This window comes from Heliangelus exortis, chromosome 25, assembly GCF_036169615.1.
Source record: "Heliangelus exortis chromosome 25, bHelExo1.hap1, whole genome shotgun sequence".
Classification (NCBI taxonomy): domain Eukaryota; kingdom Metazoa; phylum Chordata; class Aves; order Apodiformes; family Trochilidae; genus Heliangelus; species Heliangelus exortis.
The window spans coordinates 5,045,616-5,064,028 of NC_092446.1; the positions used below are offsets into that span (position 1 = coordinate 5,045,616).

The 18,413-nt window shown below is 57.6% G+C and overlaps 1 protein-coding gene across 4 annotated transcripts; it reads right to left on the reverse strand.

Moving 5' to 3' along the window:
• Positions 1-10,651: 10,651 nt before the first annotated feature.
• ELF3 (E74 like ETS transcription factor 3) lies at positions 10,652-15,710 on the reverse strand. 4 transcript variants are annotated; one of them, XM_071768359.1, is made up of 9 exons: positions 15,447-15,710; positions 14,562-14,730; positions 13,782-14,003; positions 13,462-13,548; positions 13,251-13,370; positions 12,967-13,056; positions 12,219-12,332; positions 11,817-12,012; positions 10,652-11,686 (listed from the first exon to the last, which is right to left on the reverse strand). In XM_071768359.1, the coding sequence occupies exons 1-9, from the start codon at positions 15,693-15,695 to the stop codon at positions 11,566-11,568; spliced, it is 1,368 nt and encodes a 455-aa protein (XP_071624460.1). In that variant the 5' UTR covers positions 15,696-15,710; the 3' UTR covers positions 10,652-11,565. The 4 variants fall into 4 exon arrangements, with proteins under 4 accessions (XP_071624460.1, XP_071624459.1, XP_071624458.1 ...); XM_071768358.1 differs by having other exon boundaries at positions 12,943-13,056; XM_071768357.1 differs by having other exon boundaries at positions 13,462-13,581.
• Positions 15,711-18,413: the final 2,703 nt, after the last annotated feature.

Genomic DNA, 18,413 nt, shown 5'->3' on the forward strand with positions numbered 1-18,413 from the left:
CTGCCCACACGTACACAGACACACACAAACCTCCCACAGCACAAACAGTCCGTGGGTTGTACCTGCTGGGGTGGGCGGGGGGGGGGGGGAGAGGCTGCAGGGGGGTCCCTCTGCTCACCAGGGAAGCACCAGGGGACCCTCTCAGGCCCCAAAGGGCATCTCTGAGCTCAGCCCGGCCTGGCTGAGCCCCTCAGAGCTGGTTATTTCTGCAGCTCTCCTGAACCCGCAGTTTTTATGTTCTCTTCTCACTGGGCTGGAGCCCTGGGAGGTCCCCGTCAGGCCCTGCTCTCCCCCAAGATCTTGGGGTCTGTGTGTCACCCTGTCTGATGGACTCAAACAGGCTCACAGGAGTGGGTGGCAGCTCTTTTGGTGACGGACAAAGGTCACATAAGGAGAAGTAAGTGTACAACTGTTGTCTGTGACCATATTTCAGATGGGAAAGGAGAGAATTTCCAACCATCATCAGGGCAGGAAGGAGCTGCAGTGATTTCCCAGGCGAGCAGCTGGAGCAGACACCAGGCATGGTGACAAGGCAATGTGGACCTGTCCATGGAGAGACCCGTGGGGTCCCTCAGCACCCAGGGGAAGTGGTCCCTGCTGGCCCCTGTCCTGGGCTTGGAATGGAACCAGGGGCAGCATGGCCAGAAGGACCCTTGCATTGCCCCTGTCTCTGTGCTGGTGGCCATGGGGGAGCCCAGGGGATGGAGGGGTCATGGACCCCAGCAGCATCCTCAGCTCTCACAGGGCTTCCCTGGCCCTTCCTCTGTTTCTGGAGGCTTTAGACCAGGCCAGATCTTCTCTGTACAGATCGCATGCAGTACCCATTTTCCAGCCCTAACTCATCCAAGGAAAGCTTCTGGGTCAGCAGCCAAGACCCCCACCACCACCTGAACCACCTGTCCAAGGGGTACAGTACGGATGCTTCTCTTCCAGAGCAGAGCCTCTTGTTTGCTGAAACCTGCAGAGGTGCTTTGAGCTTCTCTGCCTAGGGCTGGGTCCCACCCCCCATGCTATTATGCACCCCTGGGGGAGAAGATGGGTGTTTGCAGGTTCACTTTGTTGATGGGATCCCAAAAGCAGAGAGAAGAAGCAGAGAGACCCAGAGGCTGGCACACGTGTGTGCACACAGAGGAAATGTGGGTGCAAAGATGGGGTGTGCAGGGCTGGGATGTTGCCGTGGCACATTCCAGAGAGAAGAGCAGCTGTTGGAGAGGAAGAGGAGGAACAGCTTCCTGTGAAGCATTGCCAGGTCTCCGAGGGGCTTTGGGATAGCAGAGCAGAGGGGCTGGTCTGGACCCCTTCAGGGTCATGGCCTCTCAAAAAGGAGTTTGTCCAGTTTGATGATCAGGTGGCACGTGAGCACCTGAGAAGGGCAGGAGAGGTCCCCTGAGGCTGTGGAAAATGTTTGTGTCCATCTGGGGATGTTTAACCCCCTGGTTGTCCCCCTGGGCAGGCAGTGGTGAGAGACACAGCAACTGCCCAGGGAGGTGTCCAGGGTTTCCTTCGTGCTGGGGAATCCAACACGGGGGTTTCTGTTGAGCCCATTCCAGGTCAGGTCCCCCTGATCTGACCTTGCTGTGACCCATCCTGACCCCAACCCACCTTTTCTGGCCGGGATGATAATTATTCCCTGCAGCCTCTTCAGCCTCCCCACCGCACCTTGGAGGTGGGGGCAAAGTCTGCTGCTCCCCCAGCCTCCCTGTGTCCTTGCTGCAGTGTCTGAGCTGAGCTCCCAGACCCACCCCCTGGGAAATCCTCTGGGAAGAGGCAGGGACTGCACCCCACTGTCTACCCCACATGGGCCCCCCAACCCCCCCCCAGTGCCTGCACTCACCTGTGCTTGCCTTGGGCCCCACAGACCTTGAATAACCTGTTCCTGCTCCTCCTCTTGCCTCATGACAGAGCACCTGGCATGCAGTGAGGAGGATAACCACAGTGAAATGAGCTCATTGCCACCCCGGGGACTCTGTGGGACACTCACCAGGTCACAGGAGCTGCAGCCCCTTCCACATCCAGCTTTCTCTGTGTCACAGCCTGTTAGGTGCTTCTTTCCTCAGGATAAATGGGATTTGTTCTCCCTCTTTGGGGATAGTAGGGTGATGGTAGCTAGGCATGGACACCTCCCACCAGTCCAGGGTGCTCCAAGCCCCATCCAACCTTCAACACTGCCAGGGATGGGGCAGCCACAGCTTCTGGGGGCAACCTGGGACAGGGGCTCAGCACCCTCACAACAAAGAATTTCTTTCCAATGTCTAATCTATAATCGATCTATTCCAGTTTAAAGCCATTCCCCATCATCTCATCCCTCCAGGCCCTTGTCCAAAGTCCCTCCCCAGCTTTCCTGGAGCCCCTTCAGGCACTGGAAGGTGCTCTAAGGTCTCCCCATTGCAGCCTTCTCTTCTCCAGGCTGAACACCCCCAGCTCTCTCAGCCTGGATCCAGAGCTGCTCCATCCTTCCCATCATCTCCATGGCCTCCTCTGCGCTCCCTCCAATATCTCTGTGTCCTGTTTGTGTTGGGGACCCCAGAGCTGGACCCAGTACTACAGGAGGGGTCACCCCCTGAGAGCAGAGGGGGAGAATCCCCTCCCTGGCCCTGCTGGTCACACTGCTGGTGATGCAGCTCAGGACACGGGGGGTTTGGGGGCTGTCAGTGCACACTGCCAGCTGATGTTGAGTTTCTCATCACCCCCAAGTCCCTCTCCTCAGGGCTGTTCTCAATACATTCTTTGCCCAACCAATATTTGTGATTAGGATTGCCCTGACCTGAGTGCAACCATCCAGCCAATTCCTTATCCATTGAGTGCTCCATCCATCTTTCCAGTTGAGGGACAAGGATGTCCAGGACAGTGTCAAATGCTTTAAACAAGTCCAGGGAGGTGACATCAGTTGCTCTTATCCACCTATGCTATAGCCCCATTATAGAAAGCCACCAGATTTGTCAGGCCCCTAAAGAAGCCATGCTGGATGTCACCTATAACCTCCTTATTTTCCATGTGCCATCAGCAGAGCCTTCAGCAGGATCTGCTCCATGACCTCCCAGGGCACAAAGGTGACACTGGGTGGCTCATAGGTGACACTGGGTGGCTCATAGTTCCCTGCATTTTTGTTTGGGTTTTTTTTTTTTCTTCTTTTTTTCTTTTTTCCTTTTTTTCTTCTTTTCTTTTTTTTTCTCTTCTCCCATTTTAAACATCAGGCTCTTATTTCCCTGTTCCAGTTAGTGGGAACTTCTCCACACTGCCATGACTGCCCAGAGAAGTGCTGGAGTCACCATCCCTGGAGGTGTTTAAGGAGACACTGGATGTGTCCCAGTGCCATGGTCTGGCTGATCTGGTGGTGTTAGGTTATGGGCTGGAATGGGTGGTCTCAGGGGCCCTTTCCCACCTCAGGGATGCTGGGACATCTCTGTTTATGATGAATGGTGCCTCCTGCCACCAGCAGTGTGCTGCCCCCAGCCCTCCTGCTGTCCCCTCAGTGTCACCCTGCTGCCACCATGGCACAGCCCCTCTGTGGTGGGGCAGCCCCCAGCAGGGCCCAGCAGGCTGGGGCAGGCAGTGGGTGCCAGCAGCTGCCCCCAGCCTTGCTCTACCTGTCAGACAGGTGGGGTTGGCTGCCTGCCACCACCTGCCACCACCTGCCACCACCTGCCACCGTCACTTCTGGGAAAGGAGGATGAGGGACAAATGGGCCTGGGCACAAAGGCTGGGGACCTGCCCACAGCTCGAGTGACCTTGGGGACCTGGGGTGGCTTGGGAAGGGCTCCCAGCACCAAGGACCCTCGAGCCTCAGGGGCTGGAGTGTGCCCAAGGAAGGAGAACGGGCTGCAGCCCAAGGCCAAGGTCTCTCCCTGTGCCCCTCTCCTGCTGTGCTTAAAGAACCCCCGGGGAACATTATCCCTCCAAGTTTCATGCCTGCAGCAGAGTCTCCTGAACTTGTTTCCCACCACCCTGCTGGAGTGGGGAACACGAAGAGCTTCCCCTGCATGCCCTGGGCAAGTCATGAAAAAGAGAAAGATCCTGACAGGATTAACTCCTGTAAGGAGAGGATATCAGGCCAAGCTGCTTGTGTGAATTTACTTTATGTAGAATTAAAACTTGTAATATATGTTAATGAATTTGTAGTTATAACCAGTAAAATTCAGGGTTAAACTGAGAAAGAGGTGAACAAAGCAGTGCCCATCTGGCCCTATAGGTCCTGGCCACTGGGCAGAAGCTGACTTGGGGCCAGACACTTTCTGTTCATCCTGGAGGAGCTGCTGTCTTCTCTTGACAAGACCAGCATCCCAGAAAGGCACTCTGCCATCCCCACCCCAAGAAGACCTCTGCCCTGGGGACCTGGAGGAGAGCACACCTGATGCACGAGGAGGTCTCGTGCTCAGTGGGTGTGTCCACAATTCAGGCACTGCCACCCCTGTCCCTGCAGCAGGGACACACCAGGCAGCTTGAAACTTCTGTTGTTCGTGGCCAATCTCAGGAACCATCAGTTGGGTGGCAGGGGACACCCTGCCCTGCAGCACAGCCCTTCTCTCCAGTGCTGGACTGCTTGAGGAGCTTTGGAAGAGGTTAAGGGATGTCCCCAGCCTTCAGAGGCCAGCAAGTGGGGGAATCTGGCAAATACCATCCCATTCATCCCTGCTCATCAACCCCTTGAACCCTTCCAGAAACAGAAAATAGAAATGTGACCTTGCTGCTGAAGTCCTGAACTCCCTGGCTGCTCCTTAAGCACCCAGAGAGATACTGCACTCCACAGCCAGACCTGATGGACACAACAAAACACTCAGCAAATGGTTCCCCATGTGTTTGGCTTCTTTAGACCCCAGGAATGTGGCATTGATAGCAGAGGGCTGATCCCCTCTTCCCTCCTCTCTGATTTCAGGTGTTCATGAACTCTGTCCCAGGGTCCTGGGGTGCAGGGACCTGGGGGAGCCTCTCTCATACCCCTCCCTGCTGCATGACCTTGCCTGTGGCTGTCAGAGGGTAGCTCGATGAGCAGGGCCTTGCTGAACTGGGGCCACAATGTACCCAAAATGATTCTGTGGGCTCAGAATCCATAAATTTACGACCCGGATTCTCAAATGAAAACTTAAAGGTGAGTGCATAACCCCAGCTGGATAGGAAGGTGAACAATGAACGGAGCAGAACAGGGCTACAGAAAACCTCACTGTGAAATTAATCTGCACAAGGTGGAGAAAAGAAAATGTCTGGGAGCTGCAGCCCATGAGTTCCTGCAGGGATTAATGAGTTAATCCCTGACACTCCTCAGCTGCAGGGTCTGCAGCTCCCCTCGCCCCCACGTGTTCTCAGCACCAAGCCTAGAGGAAATTTTTCCAGGAACCGGGGCTTTTGATACTACACATCCTGATGGGCTCAGAGGGCTTCTGTTTTGTTTTTTTTTCCGTATTTTCTACTCAGCAGGAAGCAGACAGAAGAGCTGGAGGTGTGAGAATGTAGGGATCTCAGGAGCTGCTGGTCTGGGGAAGTGAAGTGTAAGCATTGGCCAACCCTCTGCACATGCCATGAGTTTGGTCAGGACCTTCAGTCCGTGCTCTCTTGTTCCTGGGCTTTCCAGCCTGCACTCCCTGCCCAGTGCCTCTGTTTGCAAGCTGGTGCCATGCCAGGCTCCTGACGTGTTTGGTGGATAACAAAAGGTAGAGTTGGCCAGGAAACAAGAATGCAATGAACATTTATTTTTGTTTCACAATGAAACAGGACTGGGATTTTTGGTGGCTGTGGTGGATGGAGGGGGAGGGAGGAAGCTGGGAGAAATCCAGCTGGGAAGACCCACCCGTGCCATCCTTTTGGGGATGCCAGAAGCCAAGGGCTGAACATCCGTCCTGACCTGGGCAGTGCAGGATCTGGCAGGAGTGATACATCTGTGCAAGGACCACAAGCTGGGGAGGATGCAGAGATGCAGCTGTGTCAAACTTGTGGGCGAATAAAGCTTTAGGCTGGGAGCAGGTCCCTAGGTCTGTCCATGAGAAGCAGGGAGCAGCTAATGGGACCAGCAGGAGCCACATGGCCAAGCCCCGGGAAGAGCCCTGGTCCCAGAGGAGCAGCAAGCAGAGCACAGGACAGGTGGGGTTGGATCCATCCCTCCCATGGGACACAGGACAGAAGCCAACAGTGCTGTGAGCCTGGAGCCTCCAGCCCCATCCTGGGTGTACTGGCATGGCAGGGAGGCAAACAGGAGACCTCCTGGGTCCTTAGGAGCTGTGGCTGGAGGCAAGGGATGGGTGGGCTGCAGGAATGAGGGACCAGTGCTGTTTGCAGGGAAAAGGGGAGACGGGCATATGGATGCCCCAGGGTGGTACCCTGTGCCCTGGGGTGCTCACCAGTGGGCCCAGCCTGCTGGCTACCTGTTGGCTCTGGTTCCAGTCAGCCACCACAGCAGCTTCCCAGTTCCTCCAGCAGAAATAAATGCTCTCTTGTTTAACAACGAAACAGCCCCAGGTTTTAACAGGGGAGTTACCATCAGCAAGGGAGCTCTCCTGGATTAACGAGACACCCCTGGGGCAGCTCCCGCTGTAAGCAGTTATCAAAGAAACTGCTGGGCTTCCTGGCAGGGGGGACGTTGTCTGGCAGCCCAAGTCACTGCTGTCACCCTGGGGCAGAGATACACAGCCCTGGGGGGCTCAGCCATGACAGCCCAGCCCTGAATCCAGCTTGGGTTTGAGCCTGACGTGGCTGCATCCTGCTACCAAACCCCATCCCAGCTCCTGAACCAACATAAACCTGCTCTCCTCCACCTCCTGGGCTGCATCACCAAAAACATGACCTGGGAGGGGATTCTCCCCCTCTGCTCAGCTCTGGGAAGAGCCTCCTGCAGTGCTGGGGCCACAGTGAGTCCAAAGGAGGCCACGGAGATGCTGGGAGGGCTGGAGCAGCTCTGGAGCCAGGGGGAGAGAATTGGGGGTGTTCAGCCTGGAGAAGAGAAGGTTCTGGGGAGACCTTAGAGCACCTTCCAGTGCCTGAAGGGGCTCCAGGAAAGCTGGGAAGAGACTTTTTACAAGCAGGGGTTCTCCAGGGGGTCACTTGTCCCCTTCCCCACCACATTCCCATCTACTCTGATCCGTTGCAGGGATGGCTGCACTCCAGCTCAGCTGGAAAATCCGGTCACTCTGTTGTGCTCAGGGGCAGTTCATGGTCTGACATGTGGGATATCAAACACCTTCTTGCTGGCCCAGCTGAAACCTCTCCTCTCACCCCATTTCCCATTTTAGCCACAGCACTTTGCTTTTGGTCCATGGGTCCCAGGCAAGCATTGGCCACTTCCAACTGGCCATCCCTAACTGGGACCAGGGATCAGCAATGGTCCCTGTGTCCATTTGGGGGATCCTGAGGGAGAGAATAACCTGCTTTAATGCCCAAACCTGAAAGATAACCGAGGTATTTCCATGAGAACTGTGTGCCAGAAATGTGTTCATCCTGAGACTATCCAGTGGGAAATGTCTCCCAGCAAAGCCCAGCGTAAATGTGTGAGGGAAGGTGGTTTGGAAGGAAAATCATTTTTTAATTCATTTTCTGCCATGGCTTGCCGTGGACTCCAGCCTTCTTCAAGGAGATTGAAAAAGCCAGATAATCCCTTTTTCCTCTCAGTGTTCTGGTTTGGCTGAGTATGGGCTTGGAGGTGACTGTAGGGGTTATCCTGGGGGTGTGTTGGTGTTGCACATGGGTGTGTGTCCGACCTTGCCTGCCCTCCTCCAGCTCCCCCTGGCTCTGCAGACTCCATGGGAAGCTCTGTTCCTCCAGCCCCCGTCTCCTTCTCCTCCTGACTCCTTCTCCCTTTGCCCGGGATGCCCACACACCCGGGGGTCCCGTGGGGCTCCTGTGGCAGTGGGGTGATGGTGGTGGGCTCTGGGGACAGGAGGGAGAGGCAGGCGGCTCCCTGCTGCTGTGGCAGCTGGTTAAACATTGTCCCGGGCCAGTTAGGTAACACAAACCGCAGTGGGAAAGAAACGAAACTGCTTGAGCAAACAAGGTGCTCTTGGCAGGACAGCAGGGCTGCGTGACAAAGTGCTCCCCTCTCCCTGCCAACCTCCTGGGTTATCTATTGAAGGAGAATAAACACCTCGCCCACAGCCCCAAACTCGGAGGAAAGGCAGCCAGGAGCTCCCGGGAGAGCTGTCCTGGGGCTGGGCTTGCCCTGCTCGCTGCCTGCCACCAACCCCCTTCCCAGCCCCCTCCCACACCTGCTGCTCTGAGATCAGCCCAAACATCCCAGCATTGTCCTTCCTGCCATCCCAGCAAACCTCCTTGTGGAGCTGGAGGTCAGAGATGGGGCTGGAGCACCCCGGAGCACCCTCTTCTCCCTGGAGTCACCACCCAGGAAAACCTGTTCCCTGGGGAAGGTTATGCAAGGAATTGTGAGGGAGGGCTGGCTGCAGCCCAGGCCACGGGCTGGCTCCTGGTTCACACCCAGGGACTGGGACCTCTTCTTCCACCACGGGGCAACCTTGATGGCCTCATGGCAGCATTTGGAGCTGGGAGTGATGCAACCTCAGCCCAGCACGCTGGAAGGCGAGTGGTGGAGGGCTTCCACGGGATTTTTGTCATCCCTGTGATTCCCATTACTGCAGACCCACTCTTAGTGGCAAGGGTGCTCAGGGGATGGCACGGCTGCAGCATCCCAGCTGGACCAGCAAGGCAAGTGAACCCACCCACAAGAGGTTGGGTCTGACCCGTGGGCACCTCCTAGCCCTGGAAAATCAGGGGGCTGATGTCCCTGCAGCATTTTCAGGAGGTCCTTCAGCTGCCACTGAGAAGCAGGACACAAAAGATCATGGCTATCAGGAGTTTGGAAGGGAAAACTGGAGACCTTGCAGCAGGGTCTGTGGTTTCCCCAGGCCCTGGACCCATCTGTTATTATCCATGTCCTGGGAAGGGGGGGACACAGCAGTGCAAACTCCAGCCAGGATGAGCAGGAATAATTCCCATTGCTGCAGCCAGGACAGCCCAGGGGAGTAAGGTGAGAGGCTTCATGTGAGACCTTGCTTTGAAAGACATTTTTCCCTCTTTTGCATTGGGTCACACTCAGGCAAGTGGAGGATGGGTGATTTTTAGGCTGGGTGATTTTTAACTGTACCAGCTCTTCAGCAGTTCGAAAGGCAGTCAGGGCTGCCAGTGGCCAGGTCCTGCTGCCAAAAAGGCATCTCAGGCTTTGCAAGACACCCTTCCTCCCTAGGGACATCCCAGAACTGCTCCCATCTCCCTGGGGGCTGCTCCCCTCCTCAGTCACCCCAGGTATTGCTGACACCAGTCGGAAGGATGAGGCAGTGCTCTGGCCTGGGCATCCTGGACTGGGTTATGCTCTGCTCTCAGAGGAAGAGTCCCAGAGTTTCCAGGGCTGAAGAGGAGCTGAGCAGTGCTGTCCTCTACATGCCCACGTTCAGAAGAGCCCTGCACAGCAGGGAGAGGTGAGGGTGGCCACAAGACCCTCACAGCAGTACTGGGAAAGGCTCATCATGAAATCCAGGCAGTGCTCAACAACCAAGGAAGATCCGTGGACCAGTGCTTATGGTAGAAATGTATCTGAGAATCTGCTTGGCCTCTGACCCCATGAACTCCTTCTGCTGCCCCCCAGACATGTCCTGTGGGTCAGACAGATGCTCCCAGTGCCCCTTGGTCACCCTCTCTGCCCCCTGGTATCTGGGGAAGGCCAGCATTGCTGCTGAGCAAAAAGGGGCAGATGATGGGTTTGGGCTGTCCCACATTGCCAGGCCTCCCTCAGTGGCCCCTTTCCTGAAGATGTGGTCCTTGAGAGGCACCCAAGTCCTAGAAGAGGTTCCCAAATAGCCAGACTGGAAGATAAGCAAGCCCTAAACAGGTTGCAGCTCGGTGTCAGAAGCAGCACTGGCCAAAGAGGGGCTGGAGGTTCTTGGTCTGAAGGAGGCTGAGGGGAGACCTCATCACTCCCTACAGCTCCCTGGAAGGAGGTTGGAGCCAGGGGGGGTCGGGCTCTTCTCCCAGGTAGCTCTCAGTAAGACAAGAAGCCACGCAGGGGAGGTTTAGGTTGGATATATGGAAAAAATTCTTTCCAGAGAGGGTGCTCAGCCATTGGAATGGGCTGCCCAGGGAGGGGGTGGATTCTCCATCCCTGGAGGTTTTGGAGCAGAGCCTGGATGTGGCACTGAGTGCCATGGGCTGGGAACCACGGGGGGAGTGGATCAAGGGTTGGACTTGAGGATCTCAGAGGGGTCCTTTCCAACCTGGATGATTCTGTGATTCTGTCCTCCCACAGCCCATACCCCCCAGCTAGGCTGGGGACCCTAATGTGGAAGGAGCTGACAGAGACCCCCCCACCAGCCCACCCAGGAATTTGCTTCCCAGTAGCCTGCAACTGGAAAATGCTGGCTTGGAGCCAGTGCTCCAGGAAAACCTTCCTGTGAAGATGAGTGCCGGGGCTGAACTGCTGGATGGATCTCAGAAGAACTGTTCAAGGGTAGGTAGAAGATGATGGCTCTGGGAGGAAGGCTCCAGATCTCACTCCCACCAACCTCTGGACACGCAGCCCACCTCACCCTGTGCCCCTGTGCCCCGATGACCAAGCAGGCAGAGAGCTGCTGGCAGATGTGGTTGATGCAATGGGATATTCCAGGCAGCACGAGTGTGGTCACTACCAATGCCATTAAGTAAAACAAGCAAAGCAACAGCAAGGTACAAAAAAACCCAAAACAAACCATTTATTCCTTTTATGTTCCCATTTGAAAGGGAGGAAACCACATGGCCCTGCTGGGTGCCTGGCTGGGCTGGCATCCCCCCCATCCTGTGGTGGCACAGAGCCAGTCTGTGCCCCCGTGACATCGCTTCAGTCCAGCTGAGCATCTCCACCTGCCACAAGACACACGTGTGTGCCCCACAGTGCACACTCACACGGGAACACCTCAGTCATGAAAAAATATATCTGTACATTAATTCTGTGGGGGTCTTAGATAAATTAGAAGCTAGTTTGGGGGAAAAGGCCTGATGCTAGATGAAAGCAGCCAGGCTGGAAATGCAGAGTGGCCCCACTGTCCTAAGTTCTCTCTGCTGGGATGGTTCTCCAGGGCCAGGTGAAGCTCCACAATGTTCCCATCTTCCTTCAGCAGGTGCCACACCAAGAAGCTGCCACTCAGGAGAACTTCACCCATCCCAGGGTGCTGAAGGTGGACACAGGGTGCAAGCAGAGATGGCAGAGGGCCCCATATCTGCAAGGTCTGTCTGATGGCAAGTGATCCAGTGGTGCTGCCCAGCAGGCAGGGGGTGACAGCCAAGGACTTGCTGGGCTCACACTGAGGTGCCAGCTACTCCTCCAACTTCTCTTCCACTTTGCACTTGTCCAGGCTTTGAAACAGCCAAAGTCACTGCAGCTCCAGTGGGAGTTACAAATTCAGTAGGAGACACAGTTTACAATAACCTACTGGAGCTCTAAACACCTCGGTGCTGGCAGCCACCAGCAGGCACCAGTATGCCCACACAAAGGTCGGAGTTTTACCCGCTGCACGGGGCAGCGGCTTCCAGATACTGCAGGCAAAGTTTCCTGCTCGGGTCTGGCCCCCAAGGGCTTGTCAGACCCTGGCTTGTCCAGGACTCCTACAGCTCCTTGTTCCTGTTGAGCACCTCCTCCTCCTTCCATCCACTGGAGTTCTTCCCAAACTTGTAGACCAGCCGTCGCCCGTCAACTCTCTCCAGGATCTCTCGTTTGTAGTAATACCTGGAGGGGATTGGGATGGGATCAGGGATCTGGATGCAGCCCTGCATGCTGTGGGGGAGCAAAGCTGAGCCCTGGGGTCTGACACAGCCCTGTGGGGCAGGTCCTCCCTGGTGACACTGGGGGTACTCACCGCATGGCTCTGCTCAGCTTCTCGTAGGTCATGCTGCTGTTTTTCTTCTTCTGACCCCAGAGCTGAGCCACCGCTTCCGAGCGCAGGAACTTGAAGACTCCCTCCCGCCGGTCCTCCCACTTCATCAGCCCCTCGTTCAGCTCAGGATGGATCAGGATGTCCCGGATGAACTCCCACAGGTGAGTACCTCTTGGGGCTGGAAAAAGAGAGCAAGTTGCTGAGGGCTGGAGGTCCCTGCACTTGGAATCTCCCTGAACCCTCTTGCCAAGGGGCACGGCCAGTGGACACAGCCCTTCCTCCCATCTCCCTGCATTGAGCAACACTGGGGGAAGCAGTCCCAGTCCCAGTCCCAGCCCCAGTCCCAGTCCCAGCCCCAGTCCCAGGGCTGGAGGCTCCACGTACAGTGCTTGCTCTTCCGGCTCTCCAGGCACTCTCTGTTCTTGCTGAGTTTTCGGGGTCGGCCTCGTTTCCGCTTCCCATGTTTGCTGTCCCCTTTCTTGCTCCTTGCAAATCCATCTGTGCACACAGACACGAGGAGACACATCAGGCTGTTGTCACAGATTAAATGTTTTGACACGGTTCTGATTTAGCAACACTTCAGAGCTCCCCTCTCCCTGGGACACAGAGATGTTCTGCTTGGGAGCAGAAGCAACCAGTGAAGCACTGGTTGGGGTGGGGGGAGGTATGAGGGGCTGCATCCTCATCTCAGGATCAGGTAGCAGGGAGCCATCCCCCTGAGAGCAAGGCCACCCTGTTCCCTTCAGCCTAACCCATGCTACCATGCTTAAGGCAGGGAACTTTGTACCCCAAACCTTGCTGCTTCCTTGCATCACCAGTATTCCCAGTGTCCTTCCTGGGATCAATACTGAACACAGCTATCTCTGGCTGCAGCCTAGACCCAGATGCCACCATTTGTCCCTTCTGTCTATGCTTCTTGCTGTCTTTGCTGTCCCAGATCTGCCATAGAGCCTCCCCCATCACTGCTTAATGGGGAGAAGCAGATCCAGGGCATAGAGAAACCCATCCCCCTGCTTCCTTCCCAGTGTGTGGATAGATGTTCAGGTGTTGTCCCTAAATCACTGCCAGACAGGATGTGTTGCAGCTGCTGGAAGGAGCAAGCCCTCACCTCCCAGCTCCTGGAAGGACTCACCATCAGGGAAGAGCTTTGCTTCTGTAGGGTCGAGGTCAAGATCACTTCCACCGGAGTCCTGAGAGATGGGGCTGTGGGACATCACAGGCCCTGAGAGGCAAAGGAACAGGCTCAGACCCCAGCTGATGGCATCTGGAGATTCTTCTCCCTGATTCACCCTTGCTCAGGGCCCCTGCAGGCTGCTGGTGAAAGACCCAAACCTGCCACTGGCAGTGGGGCAGTTCCTGACTGATCTCCCAGATCATTGCAACCAAAGGGAGCTTTTTCTGGGCAAAACCACTGACCTGAGACATCAGAGCTGCCTGGGGACACAGCACCAGGCAAACAGGTGAAGTCTGTAGATAGGAAAGGGTTTGTGGGTTTCATGTCCTCCAGGGAGTCCTTGGCACAGGGATTTCCCATCTCTGGAAGAGGCAGAGAAGCAGAAGAGGGTTAGCCCTGCCTGCATCAGCATGTGGTCCCTGGGGAAAGGCTTGGCTGGGACCCTTCTCTCACCCAGGTGGCTGGAGTCCAGGAAGGTCTCTTGGGTAGTCACATCCTCTTTTTCCAGCAAGTCAATGATCCAGTTCAGCTCATCAGAGGCTGCACGGGTGGGGGGACTGGGATTAGCGATGCCTATTTGGTACGGAGGGGACTGGTCCATACTGGGAGCTGAGCCCAGCCCTGGGGCTCTGCTCTGTGCCACCACGTCCCCTGGTACAGCCTCCCCAAGGCAGCCCCCTGAGTGCCCGTGGGGTCCCGGGCTGCTGAGGGGGGCACAGCTTCATGCTTTGAGGTGGCAGGGCCTGGGGATGAAGGGCACATGGGACACTCACTGATCTCGTGCAGGCGGTCGTAGAGCTCGTCCCCCAGGGCCCCAAAGATGAGGCGCATCTGGTCCCTGGAGCAGTGGCAGAGAGCACGCCCGTCCATGTTGCAGCAGGAGAAGTCGATGGAGCTGGCATCGTACTTGTTCTTCTCTATGTGGTAGCTGATCCACTCCAGCACCTGCACCTTGGTCCAGAGGTACGGGAGCTCATTGAACCACTCTGACTTGTCTGTAAGGGACAGAGAGCAGGGCTGAGGGGCAGGGCGACTGTGTCAGCACCACGGGGCTGCTCCCGTGGAAATCACGTGGGGGACAGTGGGCCCTGCACCTCTGGAGGGTTCTGGGATCCAGGCTGCTTCACCGTGCCCTGCCCCTCCCCTCACCCTTGGTTTCCGTGCCGTTTGACCTGGCCGTGCTGGGATACGCCCTGCTCTGCTGGTGCAGTCCCCAGGGATGTCCCGTGACGGTGCCACAGGCAGACTGGGACCCCTGTTACCAGGATTGCACTTCCAAACTGCTCTCCTGGCAATCTGTCCCCAGGGCTGTGCTGGGGAGGAGGGCAATGATTCCCTCATCTCCCCGTGTGCCCCTGATGTGCCTCAAGCAGCTGCACCTTGTGCCCTGCAGCAAACACAGCCCTAGAGAAACTGAGGCACGACGGAATCTGTTGACCTTCCCCAGTGGGACAAGAACCTTGCGCTGCTCTTCCAAGCCAGTTCCAGTGCCTCCCTGCTGCCTGCTGGGCCAGGTCCCCCGGTGAAGCCCCCGTGGCTGCCCCCAGTCCTACCTGTGCTCTGTGCTGGAGGTTGGCTGGGGGATATGCTCAGTCCCAAGGTGCCATCGTCCCCAAGGTGCCCCAGCATGTCCAAGGTTGGCTGCACCTCCTCCGACTGGTACATGGCGCTGATGTAGTTGGAGATGATGTTGCTGATCTCGCAAGATCCCGCCATCAAGTCCTGTGCCGAGAGCCGACAGTGAGCCGGGGGGTCTGAGCCTCCCCCGGGACCGGGACCGGGACCGTGCGGGGTGAGCCCGGAACGTCCCTCCGCCCACCGTCACCTCCCAGGTCCCGTCTGCAGAAACACCCGCCCAGAGCCCGCCGGCCGGGGCCTGACTCACCCCCACACCGCCCCCCCGGGGAGCCAGGGAAGCCGAACCGGGGCGAACCGGGGACACGGCGTTCCTCTTAGCCTGACCTCGCCATCCCCGGGGAAGCAAAGGGCAAAGGGACAGCAAGCAGGTGGCTGAGCAGCCCCTCGGTGGGGACAGGCGTCGCGGGGCTCTCTGCCGTCAAGTCCTCCCCCAGCCCCACGGCAAAGCAGCTTTGGGGAGCACAGCGTGCTGCCCCCCCCTACCCCGGCCCCCGGCCACTTCGCCGTCTTCTCAACCAGTCACCAGAAGCACATCCCGGTAGCTCTGCAACCGGAGCGGGGACCAAGCCCCTGCCCGGCCCCCAAATCCTGCTGTTAGCTTGACAAAAGCTGGAGGGTGCCCCCCTAGAATGGCGGCTGGTGCCCCCCCCCCATGGGCTGTCAGCTGCGGTGGGAGCGAGGTGTGCAGCGAGGAGGGGACAACACTCCCAGGAGGGAGCGAAGAGGCAAAGAGAAGGGGGCGAAGCAGACGGCCCGGGCGGGGGGGGCTCAACAAGCCCCGGGCGAAAAAGCTTTGGTACCTTCTGCGCTGGCAGTCCTCGGGCGGCAGGTAATCCAGAGAGCAGTGAGGGGAGAGGGAGCGCGCCCTGCCCGGCCACTAGCCACCGGCCACTGGCCACTAGCCACCGCTCCTGGGCCAGGGAGGCTGTGCGATGGGCCAGCCCTGCCGCCTCGCTGCTTTTTATAGCACGGGCGGGTAACGCGATCTGCCGGCCCGAGGGGAATTCCAGCCCGAAACGTTCATGCTCCCAGATCCAGGTGATTTGCATAATATGAACCACCGGGTCCCAGCCCAGCGCTGCCTTGCCGGGAAATCTGGGTTGGCCAGTTTAATCATTGTCAGAGCCCTTGCCCTGCCGGTGCCCAGAGTTTCACTCACACCAGCTCCGCAGGGTGTTTTCTTCGCTGCCGTTTGCCCGGCTCGTGTTTGTTTGCTGGCAGCAGCAACTTCACTCCGCTCCTGCTGCCAAGCAAACACAGCCAGCGGGCCCGGAGCGGGGCCCGGGAATGCGGAGCCTTCCCTGGTGCTCTGAGAGGCCCGAGGGCCCGGGACGTTGCCCCGAGCTCGCCCCCGAGCATCCCCAGCTCGGAGGAGCAGCTCAGCCCCGGCACCAGGAGGGCATTGCCTGGGTGCCTTGGCCACGTTTGGAGCTGAGGCTCAGACACTCCCTGGTCTGACACAGGAGCTTCTCCCGAAGGGGGAGGAAGGACCCAGTGACCAAATGGGGCAGACGTGGGAACTGGGACTCAGGTGGGCTGTGTGAGGATGGAGCAGAGGTCAGGCAAGCGCCCAAGTGTTGCTGCTGTCTCTGTTAGGTTGATTTTTGCCTTGGGGGGTGGGCTGGTGTAGAACTGCAGAACAGTGACAGCTCATTCCCCAGAGTTTCTGAAGAGCCTGACACAGGCACACGGGCACACTGAGTGGGCACACAGGCCAGGGGGCAAAGCAGGGAAATTACCCTAGATAATTGGCTCTTGGTCAGGGGTACCTGGTACCCTGTCTGGGTATGTTCGTGCTGGCTTTATCCCTGTACTGGTAGAGGAAACCTTGGCCAGTACAAGCCAACAACTTGGCACCCATTTGCCCAGTGCTGGTACTTTGCTGAACCAGCCACATCCACACCACACACCAGGGCACTGTGTGCACATCACGCAGCCACCTCTAGGTCCTTGTCATTTCAAACTGGTGCCTGGCAGGAAACCATCTCATTTGATGTGATAGTGACAGACTGTTGCAAACATGGATGTTCTGCCTTGGCCCATGGGCCAGCCAGAGCAGGGTGGCTGTGTGTCCCATCCCCCTTTGTCACATCAGCCTGGCCTGTTGTGCTGCACTGTGTCCCCAGGGCAGGCAGGGCCATTGTGCCAGCCAGGAGGCATCGGGTCATGGTAGCTGATCACCTGCCCCAACTTCATTCCTCTGCGGCACAGTCACGAGTGCTGGGTGCTGCCAGGTGCTGCCAGGCCCTTTTGTTTCCCGGGCACAGCATCCCATGGCACACAGGGACATCCCGAGAGCAGACCCTGGGGTGAGCCAAGACCACCAGGGAAAACCCAGCACCGTAAGCCTGCGTTCAGCCAGGATCCAAGCCAGGGCTCTGCTGTACCCGGGACCTGGCTGCCTGGTCAGGCTTCCAGCACTTGTGGTTGGAAACCTGCCCCTGGGGAAGATTTTTCCACCCGATGCTGAAAAGCAAAGTGGGAGATGACAGCTCTGAGCCAGCACTCTGCCCGACAGTGGGCAGGGCACGTAGCGTTTAGGAGTCTCCTGCCCAAGCCTTGCCCAGCCCACCCATGGCTGTCCCTTGGGATCTCGTCAGGTGCCTGATGGGGCTTTCTGGCATGGACCACACTAAGCAGCCCCTTTCCCAGGGCTCCCTTCTCTGCAGACCCCAGGGAAGTGCCATCAGGGAAGTGCACCCAGGCTATGTCATCAGTGGGAGAGGTGCCCTAAGGGGTGACACCCTCTAGCCCCTGGCATTTGCTGGATATGCTGGAAGCCCTCTTGGTCCTCCTGGTGCCCAGGCTCCTTTGCCCTGTGTTTAGGATGCCAGAGGACCTGGCGCATCCATCAGCACCCTGCAGGCACCCTCTGGCTTTACTGACCTGGAGGAGTGGCCTTCGTGCCCATGTGCTCACCCAGTGCCCCACAACCCTATAATGAGTTGTGTGGAGCAGATCACAGGTGGGGACTCTTCCTGGAGACTCTGTGCCAAGAGCATGGGACAGCATAAGCCTCTCCTGGAGTGTTGCTGTGCCCTCCTCAAGGCCACCAAGCAGCAGCAAGGTGCTGGGTTGAGCCCATGGGACCCTTCACATGGGATCAGCACTGAGGGGGATAAGGCAACCCTGTGAGCTTGGGGATCCAAACTACAAGGACATCTTCAAGCAAGCATGTGGGGAGCACAGAACAGGGTGCTTGGCACCTTGCTGCATTGGGAAAGGGCTGGTCATGAGCTGGGACACAGCAGCTACCAAGAAAAGGTGTGTGTGGTGCAATGGGTGGGTGGCACACCAGGCGGGAGGAGGATGCTGCTGATGTCACTTTGTCTGCCAGGAGTAATTGGGCCCTAAATACCACCCCATTTGTTCCCCCACAGATCCTGTTTGCCCTGGCAGCAGTGGTGTGGTGGTGGGCAGGGAGGCAGAGACTGAGACAAACCATGGCACAGGCTGAGGGTGATGCAGGACACAGCTCTGGGGACTGGGGTGGCACTGGGGGAAGTCACCCCCTAGAGATGCTATTGGGCTGGGCTGGCAGGAGCAACACTGTGAGTGCACTGTGAGCTTGGGGCCAGGAGGTTCTGGTGTGGGGTGCCCAGGCAGGGAGTGGGGGGTGCCAGGAGGAGCCACATCCTGGGGGACTGTGGGGCACAGCCCATTGGTGGTGGTTCCCTGCTCTGTTGCTCCCTGTGACCAGTTTAACCACTAATGCCTGTCTGGGAACAGGAAAGTGGAGCTTGCTGGGGCTGAGACCCTGTCCTGGG

Coding starts and splice junctions, on each gene's coding strand:
- ELF3 (XM_071768356.1), bottom strand. CDS start 15,695: ATGCAAATCACCTGGATCTGGGAGCATGAACGTTTCGGGCTGGAATTC. Junction 14,004..14,561: donor ACCTCCAGCACAGAGCACAG/GTAGGACTGGGG, acceptor TGTCCCTTACAG/ACAAGTCAGAGTGGTTCAAT. Junction 12,333..12,942: donor GTCCTTCCAGGAGCTGGGAG/GTGAGGGCTTGC, acceptor CTGTGTGCACAG/ATGGATTTGCAAGGAGCAAG.